Source organism: Heterodontus francisci, chromosome 2 (genome assembly GCF_036365525.1).
Source record: "Heterodontus francisci isolate sHetFra1 chromosome 2, sHetFra1.hap1, whole genome shotgun sequence".
Taxonomy (NCBI): domain Eukaryota; kingdom Metazoa; phylum Chordata; class Chondrichthyes; order Heterodontiformes; family Heterodontidae; genus Heterodontus; species Heterodontus francisci.
In genome coordinates this window covers 205,707,753-205,720,062 of record NC_090372.1, presented here as the reverse complement: position 1 = coordinate 205,720,062, position 12,310 = coordinate 205,707,753, and the positions used below count along the sequence as shown (strand labels likewise).

The following is a 12,310-nucleotide window of genomic DNA, read 5'->3' as shown; positions in this document are numbered from 1 at the left end:
GCATTAATTTGCCTCTCAGATATTTAAATATAAATTCCCTCTTTGAAATCCATTTACACTGCCTCCCCTAACTTACTCTACGAGATGAATGAGAAGGTTCCACTTCATGTCGCTTCTTAATCCCAATTTGCTCATTCGAATTTTTTTTTTTTAAATAAAAAGATCCTCTGGTCCAATGAACCCTCTGTCACTGTCAACAACTTGCCTCGGTTAAATTTTGACCCTTTATAACATTAAACACTCAACAGAGCACATCACACGTTTAACTGACCGCTCAGTGTTTATACAAATACAAAGCGGATGCTTTTAGGAAGGTTTTGCAATAGCATTTTTTGTACTTTTATGAAAAAACGCTATTATAGATTATCTCTGAAATGACTTCATACCTTTGCACTTTGTGCTGTTTTCCTTTAAGAGCAGAAAGATGAATAGAAATATTAACAGCTTAGGGACTGCTGTGGCATACACGTTTCAACAAGAGATCACTTAACCAGCTAACCCCACTCACTCAGAGTCAGGTGTCCAGTGTCACCACTGTGCAATTAAGAGAGGGAGGAACTGGGCTGCAATTTAATTGATGGGGCTGGGGGAGTATCGAGAAGAAATATCAGGGGTCGAGAGTTTTACTGGCCAAACTACTCACAAAGTAATGCACACAAAAAATAGTAACTACTAGTTTGATTAACAGTGCACACGGTCCTTGGGCAAGGAATTAAACTGCAGAGGAAAATGAAGCTACTCCGTCTGTCTCTCACAGAAAAAAAGTGCTTTAATCAGTAGCCAATGAACAGAATTTTCTGCTTGCTGCTTTTGCTGTTGCGGGGGGGGGAGGGGGGGGGATTTCTTTTTTAATCTGTGTGGAGCTGCAGTGAAAATGAGTGTTTTCAAGTGAAACACTTTCACTTCCAAATCACCCTTCCTGGAAGATGGATTAAACTTTGTGAAGTGTTGTTGGCAGCTTGAAATATGCTTTTACCCTTATCTAGGCTGAGGTAGTGTACTGCACGGACTGAAGCAAGCCTCTTGGAGGAGGGAGGGACTGTTACAGTAAGGCTCCGGTGTTTGGTAATCAGAGATACACCAGAAAAAATTACTGCAGCGTCGCAAATGACAATGGTAAATACTCGAGCTGACCCGCACTGTCTGGGGGCCAGAGCATAGGGACTAACATCTCGAGTAGAGACTATTCCTCAGAACTGATCCAGGGAGGAGGAGGAGTCTCTACCCCTCCCTAGGTGTAACCCACTGTTTCCTTTCCTAGATGTTGATGGGTATCTGCTGTGTATTTCTAACACTTGTTTTGATTCTAGAAATCACAGTCCTACACTTGTTAAAAACATAATGAAACTGACGGGCAGGAAAAACACAGCTGATCCACAGAGCCTATCCTAAATCTCGATGACCAGAGCATTATGATTAGACACTTCTTCACTACCTCCCCTTCTGCACCAGCGTCCATGCCTCCCCCGCCCCACTCCCCAGCCTGGGAGAGGCAAGAAAAAAAATAACAGCCTCAATTGGTGGGTGGGGGGGGGGGTGGGGGGGAGGGAGAATCCTCTCTGATCCCCTCAGGCAATTGAAAAACTTTGATTTTTCTGGTTAAAAGTCGAAAATGCTAGACGTGCACAGCACATCATTTTAAAGGGAACAGTCTGGTGAAGGGCTGCGTTGGAAATGGTATTTTTTACTTTCCCCAATGATAGACAAAGGAAAGGTAGACAAAGATTAGCTGATGGAACGAGGACTAGGGGAGACAGAGTTAAGGTTTTGGGAAGAGATACCGGGGGCGGGGGAGGAGATGTGAGGAAGAACTTTTTGACACGGCGAGTGGTGATGACCTGGAACTCTCTGCCTATGAGGGTGGTGGAAGCGGAGATGATCAATAATTTCAAAAGGAAACTGGATGGGCAATTGAGGGAAATAAACTTTCAGGACTATGGAGGATTGAGCTGGGGAATGGGACTGACTGGATTTCTGTAGGGAGAGCAGACATGGACTCAATGGGCTGAACAGCTTCCTTCTGTGCTGTAATGACTCTGATGGTGACAGGATTCATTGGGCAGTATTAGCAATATTTACTTTTTTAATTCCAAATTCCCAGCAATTTTTTCCCCTCCAATATTCTACTTTAAAAAAAAAGTAGAGTTTGCGGAAATGCAGGGAGGACTCTGCCAGAGACACGACATAACATTCGGACCCAAAATGGTGGATAGAGTTCAAAAGGAAGAGCCTCTTTAACATTCTCAGAATGTCACAAAGCACTTTTTAGTCACTGTTCTAATGTAGGAAACGCAGCAGCTGACTGACAGCTCCCACAAACAGCAATGTGAAAATAACCAGATAATCTGTTTACTGATGGTGTCGGCAGAGGGAATAATTATTGGCAGGACACCAGGGAGAACTCCCCTGCTCTTCCTCAAATAGTGCGACGGGATCTTTTACACCCCTCAGAAGTTTAACAGCTCATCTGAAAAATGGCAACTCTGCTGGGTGCAGCACTCCCTAAATTATGGGCTCAACTCTCTGAACTGGGAGTTGAACTGTCAACCCTCAGCAGAAGCGATAGTGCTACCCAACTGAGCCATGGTTGGCTCCTCAAAAACCTTTAGCGAGAACACTGCAGCACATCAGGTGATACATGGCGTAAGTAACAAACAAAGTCCGGCAAGGCTGTCCCACCCACTGCTGTGTCCAAGGGGCTCATTGTGCTTTTGGGGAAAAAGTTCCTTGAACACTGCTGTAACTTGGGAACACTGTGCCAGTGACTGGGATCTGCAATTATACTAAAACACCTCCAGGAGGCAGCATTTCCCTGTCCAAAAGAAATCCCTTCTATTTTGCTGCCCCATTCAATCAGTAAAGCCACCTCGCTTGCAATCTCCGTGAAACGACGGACAAAATTGCTAAATGCTAGCCCCTGAAAAGCATCAGCTGGAATTACTTCCTCTGTAACAGTTACAGAATTGTAAGACTTAGCCAGTTACCAGTGACCCCAATTATGAAAGGACAGGAATCCAGGAATGCAATTACAAAATACTGGTTTAAAATACATGGAATCTTTTTCCCCATGTACCGCAGCTGCCCCAGTTATATAAAAAGGGCAGGAATCCTCAAAATTCGACTCCCCGTAGCAATGGCAAAAATCCACAGAATTATTGAAGAGTCATTCAATCGTCGTGTACTAGTGGCCCTGACAACTAGTCACTGCCAAATGAAATCGCCCCAAATCCATAGTTATTGGAAAAAAGACATCACTATAAAAAAAAGGAGGGGGGGGGGGGGGGGGGAGAAACAAAACCGAAGCGGGCATCGTCTCCCCCTCGTATTTCCAGATGCTGGATCATTCAAACATATTCTTTTTAGTTGCACTGCAGCCGTTTTAAATACTTTAGTTAATGCGAATTACTCAATAATTCAACTTTCTTTCTCACACAAGCTCTGTCAAAAATATCAGGAGTAGACTGTGGCAGGTTTGATATTAGATAACATGCTCAATTTATGCCAGGATACCTGATATTTTAACCTGCTGCCAATCAACGGCTGAGCTGAACACATGAAAGAACCCCTTGCAGAAAATAGACTGACACAGTAAAGCAAACTCCCTGTGTAATGAGAAACGTCAGATTGTAGATTATCCACACCCTCCCCCTCCCACCAGCAGTTCACATGCTTGCAGGCACTGGCCGCAAACCTCTCCAAATTTCCTTCACTCAATGTTTCCGTGCACCCGATTCTCAGAACGATTGCAAAGAACTGAAATTAATTTCATCATTTGAGTTTTTTTTGAAAAAACATTTACTTAAAAACAGATGTCCTTCACTTGTCATAAGTTTCTTACCATTAAAAAGAATATGGAACTCTCTTACTACAGGAGTGGTTGAGACGAATAGTATAGATGCATTTAAAGGGAAGCTGGATAACATGAGGGAGAAAGGAATAGAAGGATATGCTGAAGAGGGATGGGAGGAGGCTTCTGAGCAGCATAAACACTGGCATGGGTTTGCTGGACCGAATGGCCCCTTACTGTGCTGTAAATACTGTACCATTGAATATCACTCACAATCTAGGTATTAAGCAAGCCCAGTATTCTCTAGGGTAGTAGAAATCTCAGATTCTCTCCCCAAATGGATGGGGACAATTGGGAGCTTTCAAGGCCGAAATGGATCAGATTTTTGTTAGGTTAAGGGTATCTAGAGATATGGGGCAAAGGTGGGAAAGTGGAGCTAAGGTGTACACATCAGCCATGTTCCAACTGGATGGCTCAAGGGACTGAATGGCCTACTCCTGTTCCTATATTGCCATGATGTTTAACAAAACCAGTCGGGAGGTTGCAACACCAATTGTCTCCTCTCCTTGCCCCAGTTACCCTCAGGTATTTCACCCAAGCGACCAGTGTGTGTCTCCAGAGCCCTGAAAGTAAACAGCATTAGGCCGATTCACAGGTAGGCTGCATTGTCCTCACCTGGCACTCAAATACCATGCGCTGCCAGGAGGGGTCCTGATGGGCACCAGAGCCGATGTGTCCTCCTTAACCCTGGGCACTGAACCCACTGTAATAATAAAAGCAAAATACTGCGGATGCTGGAAATCTGAAATAAAAACAAGAAATGCTGGAACCACTCAGCAGGTCTGGCAGCATCTGTGGAAAGAGAAGCAGAGTTAACGTTTCGGGCCAGTGACCCTTCTTCAGAACCGAAGTTGTTCCTCGGGTTCCGATGAAGGGTCACTGACCCGAAACGTTAACTCTGCTTCTCTTTCCACAGATGCTGCCAGAACCTGCTGACTGAACCTACTGAATCTATTGTGCCAGCTGTGTCTCCGTTGGTAGCACTCCTGCTTTTGAGTGTAAAGGTTCAGGGTTCAAGTCCCACTCTAGGACTTCAGCACCAATGTCAAGGCTGACATTCCAGTGCAGTACTAAAGGAGTGCTGCACTGTCAGAGGTGTTGTTAAACCGAGGCCCCGTCTGCTTGCTCAGGTGGACATAAAAGATCCCATGGCACTATTTCAAAGAAGAAGAATGCCCTTGACATTCAACAGCATTACCATCGCTGAATCCCCTACTATCAACATCCTAGGAGTTACCATTGACCAGAAACTGAACTGGAGTAGCCATATAAATACCGTGGCTCCAAGAGCAGGTCAGAGGCTAGGAATCCTGAGGCGAGTAACTCACCTCCTGACTCCCCAAAGCCTGTCCACCATCTACAAGGCACAAGTCAGGACTGTGATGGAATACTCTCCACTTGCCTGGATGGGTGCAGCTCCAACAACACTCAAGAAGCTCAGCACCATCCAGAAACAAGCAACCCACTGGATTGGCACTCCATCTACAAACATTCACTCCCTCCACCACCGATGCACAGTGGCAGCAGTGTGTACCATCTACAAGATGCACTGCAGCAACGCACCAAGACTCCTTAGACAGCACCTTCCAAACCCGCAACCTCTACCAACTAGAAGGACAAGGGCAGCAAATGCATGGGAACATCACCACCTGCAAGTTCCCACCCAAGTCAGACACCATCCTGACTTGGAACTATATCGCCGTTCCTTCACTGTCGCTGGGTCAAAATCCTGGATCTCCCTTCCTAACAGCACTGTGGGTATACCTACCCCAAATGGACTGCAGCGGTTCAAGAAGGCAGCGCACCACCACCTTCTCAAGGGCAATCAGGGATGGGCAAGAAATGCTGGCCTAGCCAGCGACGCCCACATCCCACAAATGATTAAAAAAAAGGGGGGAGCTATGCCCAGTTCCCCGGCCAATACTTATCCCTCAATCAACATTGCTTAAAAATAATGATCTGGTCATTATCACATTGCTGTTTGTGGGAGTTGCTGTGTTTCCTACAACAGTGAATACACTTCAACAAGTACTTTGGGATGTCTGGTTGTCGTGAAAGGTGCTATACAAATGCAAGTCTTTTTTTTTAATATTGCCCTTACCATGGCTCTGGATGCTGAGCTAGCTCAGGGAGGGGGGAAAATGACCTCCCTACTCATAGCTCAGCTACTCACTGGATAAACTAACTGAGCCAAATCGAGGATTCCCCTTCCCCACCATACAACTGGATCCTTAAAAGTAAGACTGTGCCCCTCATCGGTACCTGTGGGCAATTGCAGGCTTCGGCCCTTCTCCTTTGCATCGGGGAATGTCTTCATGAAGGAAGGCCAATCCACAAGACATTGTCTCAGCAATGTGACCAAGTTCATTCCAGCTGATCACGTTCCCCTTCAGGTAGTCAGACAATGAGCCCTGCATTTAAAAATAAAAGAGAGAGTCAGTGGATTCGAGTTTGCTCATTACTCAGGGCTGACAGCAGTGTTTACCAGAACAAATTGGGAAGGTTTAGCTGCTCTTTATTTATCTCCCTCGTGACCCAAGTTTGAGAAAGCAAAAACTGCCCAGTACCCAAGAGTAGTCGTCAGGTCAGCCTCGCCTGTAATTCTTAATGTTCCATCCTCGTTTACAAATAGCCTCGGCCCTTCCCGACCTCTGTAACCTCCTCCAGCCCTTCAACCCTCCAAGATATCTGCACTCCAATTCTGACCTCGAGCCCATTTTAATCGCTCCACCACTAGGCGGCCGTACCTTCAGCTGCCTCGGCTCTAAATCTCTGGAATTCCCTCCCTAAATCCCACTGCCTCGCTAATTCCTTGAAAGTGCTTCTTAAACTCTACTTCTTTGACCAAGCTTTTGGTCAGCTGTCCTAATATGTGGCTCAGCGTCACATTGTGTTTGGCAACACTCCTGTGAAGCATCTCGGGAACGTTTTATGATGTCAAAGGCGCTATTACGTGCACGTTATTGTTCTAGGGGCCCGCTGTGCTTTGAACAGCCTGCCGATGCTCTCTCTGGCAGGACTCATCCATGAATAAAAACAACTTGGATGAGTCATTGAGGAGGGGGGAGGGTTGAATTGGACTGCATTCCAGCAGCACCGTCAGGGCAGGATGGGAGAAAATTGCTGAGGTGGGGAGGGGGGTCTGTGGAGGGAAAAGGAGGAAATCTTGACAAAATAGAGTGAGGGAGGGACGAGTGAACCCGATGAAAACTGAGCCATTTGAAAAGATACACGGCAGTGACGTCTGCAGGAGTTCTCAATCTCTTGCCCTATCAGCGCCAAGATTGAGAAACGCTGGTACTCCAGAGTTTACGCCATCTCTCCAGAGGTTGTTTTTTTTTGGCCTGGTGACTGGGGAATTCTCCCACGGAAATTTCCACCCTATTCCATCAATATGGAAAATGACTCTTCTGACATGCAAGGGGAGGAGGGAGAAAAAGGGACAATCAACACAGTGACCCTCACATACCACACAATTGGGTCAAGGATTCACACGCTCAGAGGCACTGGGCCAAGTGTCAAGCAAATTAGCCATTTGTAAGCCATTTGCAAAAGGCAATTGAAGAACTGAAGCCCCACCTACCCAGACACTTCCCCATTTCATTAATAAAGCTATTTTGAGGAGTCCAAGGAAAGAGGTTTCAGTCTGGGCCGCCTCAGCACAACACTATCAATCAGAACTGTCGGGAATTTCAAAAACGACCCTTATTAGGGCCACAGACTCTTTCTCACATCTGGTACGTGTCAGGCAAGCCCCCCATCTGCCAAGAATGAGGAAAATTAATTTTGCCACATGAACATTGATTTTAAACTGTTGTTGAAGAAAGAACTTGCTTTAAAAAACAATTGGGGACTTTGGCTGGAGAGAGACATTAGCATATCAACAGAGGCAAAGGGCAAAAAGGACAAAGGGGCTACTCCCTGCTCCAATTTAATCCACAAAGGAATCTTGAGGGTGGAAAGGCTAGCATTCCAAGTTAACTGCTAAGATGGCCAAATACACAAACAGACGTGGTCGGACCAGTTTGGGTCACATGACTAACTGACTGTTGGAGTTTTTTTGAATTTGAACTTCCAACAAGGAATTTGAAATCAGAAAGCTGTTTGCTGCCGGACTGAAAAAGACCTCTCTCCTGCCTGCTCTAATCTCGCTCTCACCAGCTTCGGAAACCATTGAAGACACATGAACCCCAAGAGAGAGAAGTCTCCTACAGTGAACAAGGTTTAAGAAGAGTACTGGGCCCCAACAAAAAGCAAGACTACCTACAAAAGGACTACAGCGAGCTCGAAGCACAGTAACAAGAAACTCTTCAGAGGTTGCCTCAAACCTCTCCATTTTATTTTTCTTCTGCTCTTTTCTGTCCCTGTTTGCATGTTTGTATCGCGTATGCATGCTAGAGTGGGCGCATCGTAATTCCGTGGGCATTAACCGTATTAGAGTTTAAGATTCAATACATTTTACTTTTCTTCTTTAAACCTAGGAAAACCTGGTGTGCTCATTTCTTTGCCTGATAACTGGAAAGCCGTGGACAAGGATTCACTAAAAGGGGAGCTCAAAACAGAGTACGTTTAAAAATTAAAACCTTGTTACAATAAAACCAGGTGAAGACAATAAAAGACCCCTTTCTCACCTGGTTGTAACATAAGCATTTATGATCAAGTGGTAATAAATGCAGAGGGCTGTACAAACGACACACATAATAGTGATATCAACACCATATATCAGTCTATGATTATATCCAGGGCCCCAGTCCTAAATTTTCCCTTTTTTCCCCCAGATAAGTATCCTTCTGCAGGCCTCACTGGCAAGGTAAATATTTATTGCTCATCTCTAGTTGCTACAAGAAGCTGATTTCAAACTGTTCTAGACCTGTTTTTTATTTGCTCACGGGATGTGTGCATCGCTGGGTAGACCAGCATTTATTGCCCATCACTAATTGCCCTCGAGGTGATGATGATGAGCTGTCTTCTTGAACCGCTGCAGTCCTTGGGGTGTCGGTACACCCACAGTGCTGTTAGGAAGAGAATTCCAAGATTTTGACCCAGTGACAGTGAAGGGACAGCGATATAGTTCCAAGTCAGAATGATGTGTGACTTGGAGGGGAACTTGCTGGTGGTGGTGTTCCCATGCATTTGCTGCCCTTGTCCTTCTAGTTGGTAGAGGTTGCGGGTTTGGAAGGTGCTGTGGAAGGAGGCTTGGTGAGTTGCTGCAGTGCATCTTGTAGATGGTACACACTGCTGCCACTGTGCGTCAGTGGTGACGGGAGTGTATGTTTGTGGATGGTGTGCCAATAAAGTGGGCTGCTTTGTCCTGGATGGTGTCGAGCTTCATCCAGGCAAGTGGAGAGTATTCCATCACACTCCTGACTTGTGCCTTGTAGATGGTGGACAGGCATTGGGGAGTCAGGAGGTGAGTTACTTGCCGAAGAATTCCCAGCGTCTGACCTGCTCTTGTAGCCACAGATTTATGTGGCTACTCCAGTTTAGCTTCTGGTCAATGGTAACCCCAGGATATTGATAGTGGGGGATTCAGCGATGCTAATGCCATTGAACATCAAGGGGGGATGGTTAGATTCTGTCTTGTTGGAGATAGTCATTGTCTGGCACTTGTGTGGTGCGAATGTTACTTGCCTCTTATCAGCCCAAACCTGGATGTTGTCCAGGTCTTGCTGCATTTGGACACAGGCTGCTTCAGTATCTGAGTCGTCGCGAATGGTGCTGAACGTTGTGCAATCATCAGCGAACATCCCCACTTCTGACCTTAAGATGGAGGAAAGGTCATTGATGAAGCAGCTGAAGATGGTTGGGCCTAGGACACTACCCTGAGGAACTCCTGCAGTAATGTCCTGGGACTGAGATGGTTGACCTCCAACAACCACAACCATCTGAGAACAGAAAATGCCAGAAATACTCAGTAGGTCTGGCAGCAACTGTGGAGTGAGAAACAGAGTTAAGGTTTCAGGTCTGTGACCCTTCATCAGAGTGATGAAAGGTCACAGACCTGACACGGCTAGTTCTGGAGCCCATGTCTTCAGTACTATTGCCGGAATGTTGTCAGGGCCCATAGCCTTTGCAGTATCTAGTGCCTTCAGCCATTTCTTGATATCACGTGGAGTGAATCAGATTGGTTGAGGACTGGCATCTGTGATGCAGGGGACCTCAGGAGGAGGCCGAGATGGATCATCAACTCGCCACTTTTGACTGAAGATGGATGCAAATGCTTCAGCCTTATCTTTCGCACGGATGTGCTGGGCTCCCCCATCGTTGAGCGGGATTGTGGTGATTCTGGTTACTCTTTGTAGTGACCACTTCAGGGGGCAGTTAAGGGTCACATGGGAGTCACAGACTGGACAAGGATTTCCTTCCCTAAAGGACATTAGTGAACTGGTTGGCTTTTTCACAACAATCGGAGTTTCACGGTCACTTTTACTGAGAGCAACTTTTTATTTCCAGATTTTCTTTTTGCAAAAAAAAACTCTAATTCTCAAACTGCCATTTCAACTTTTATTCTCTGGGTTATTAATCCAGTCACATAAAAGGAAGACCTGTATTTATATAGCGCCTTTCATGACCTTAGGATGCCACAAAGCGCCTTATAGTCAATTCAATACTTCTGAAGTGTAATCACTGCTATAATGTAGGAAACATGGCAGCGAATCTGTACATAGCAAGATCCACGAACTGCAATGAGATAATGACTAGATGATCTGCTTTAGTGATGTTCGTTGAGGTATAAATGTTGACCAGGTCACTGTGACATTAAGCACTACACTATCACGCCCGATTTATGACAACATGGGAGATCCTCGTCTATTCAGAAGTATGTTGGTATCAAGTTTGAACATATGGTACAGCCATAGTGATATATTAGTAGCATACATCTATTTACTGTAAAATAAATTGGCTGCTTTGACTGTTTCTACATGAAAAAGACACGTCTGTGTCAGATCTGCTCACGGCGATCGTTCAGTTAAAAGAAAACGTGAAAATAATAAGCTGGCGTCAGTAACAGCGAATTGTCGTTAAAACTAACGTCCTTGAAGGAGAAGAGCTGTTGTCCTTACCAGGTCTGGCCTATACGTGACTCCAGTCCACACCAATGTGGTTGCCTCTTAATTACACTCTGAAGTGGCCGACCAAACCACTCATCCGATCAATTAAATAATAAACAATAAATACCAGCCTTCCCTGTAGCACCCATACATCGAGAATGAATATTCATCTCTTCCCGCGGACTTGGTGCTAATGAGCCTTTTCAGACAGATCCAGTCAACAACAACTTGCATTCATATGGAGCCACCTTTAATGTAGCAAAACGACCCAAGTCTGACACCGAGTCACATAAGGAGGTATTCGGACAAGTGGCTTAGTCAAAGAAGCAGGTTTTAAGGAGCGTCTTAAAGGAGGAAAGAGAGATAGAGAACTGGAGATGTTTAGGGAGGGAATTCCAGAGCTTAGGGTCGTGGCAGCTGAAGGCACAGCCACCAATGGTGGAGCGATTAAAATCGGGGATGTGCACAAGGCCGGACTTGGAGGAGCGCAGAGATCTCAGAGTGTTGTAATAGCTGGAGGAGTTTGAAAACATGGATGAGAATTTTAAAGTCGAGGTGTTGCCGGACTGGCAGCCAATGAAGGCCAGTGTTACACTGATGTGGTGTCAATATGGATTTCCAGTATCTAAGTGCCAACAGTGGCTACATTGCCCCTACCCGTTCATGAAAGGAAGAGATGAGCCACAGCTCCATCTCGAGGTTCGATCCACGCTTTTCAGATCCAATGTAGTGGAGCACATTCTCATGCTTCATCCCAGGTGTGGTGTAAATATCCCGTTCATTCTGCCAGGATAACTTGTCCTTAAAAGATAAACAGAGCAATAAATACTTCAAATAACATGAAATTCAATCAATAATCTACTACTTCTATCTGGTCGTGTAAAGGTTAACTCACTCGATACGACATGTGGTGATTGCACCCTGTAGTGGAGGCAGCAATTCCTTGACCTCACCCTCTGTTATCTCCCCATCACTTTTGAGGAGGCCAGTTTGTGGTTCCACTGACACCAACCGCCTTCCATAAACTCATCCACGTGGCCACTGCTCACCTTTGTGTGGCTCACAGGGCGAGTGTTGGCAGGCTGCCCGACTGTGGGTTGCATCACGCCCAAGCTCAAGCCTGTCCTCACCAGACATGCATCAGTGCAACAGCACAGGCTAGATTTTCTCCTTCCCTAGCTTGGGATCACGGAGTCCAACTTTAACCCCTCTCCTACCCCTAACTGCTGCCTTGGCTGACATCAGCTGGTGCAAAGTGGACCAGCGGCCAAATCTGGCATCTTCCTGGTCTCTACAGCTTTGGATCACATCAGGGGTCACAGTTAACCATTCAACACCAACAGAAGTTGGGAACTTTTTTTTAAATGCAACCTTACAAACAAAACGCGTACACAGCATGATGGATGGATGG

At 45.7% G+C, this 12,310-nt stretch overlaps 1 protein-coding gene across 1 annotated transcript in view; it reads right to left on the bottom strand.

Annotated features, from left to right (window-relative positions):
- The window catches only part of acvr2ba (activin A receptor type 2Ba), a 239,217-nt gene that overhangs the window by 25,189 nt on the left and 201,718 nt on the right, over window positions 1-12,310 (bottom strand). Inside the window, exons 6-7 of the mRNA XM_068052075.1 lie at window positions 11,557-11,700; window positions 6,110-6,258 (exon numbers count right to left, since the gene is read on the bottom strand). Of these exons, the coding sequence (XP_067908176.1) occupies window positions 6,110-6,258; window positions 11,557-11,700 (293 nt within the window). The remainder of the gene's footprint in view (window positions 1-6,109; window positions 6,259-11,556; window positions 11,701-12,310) is intronic.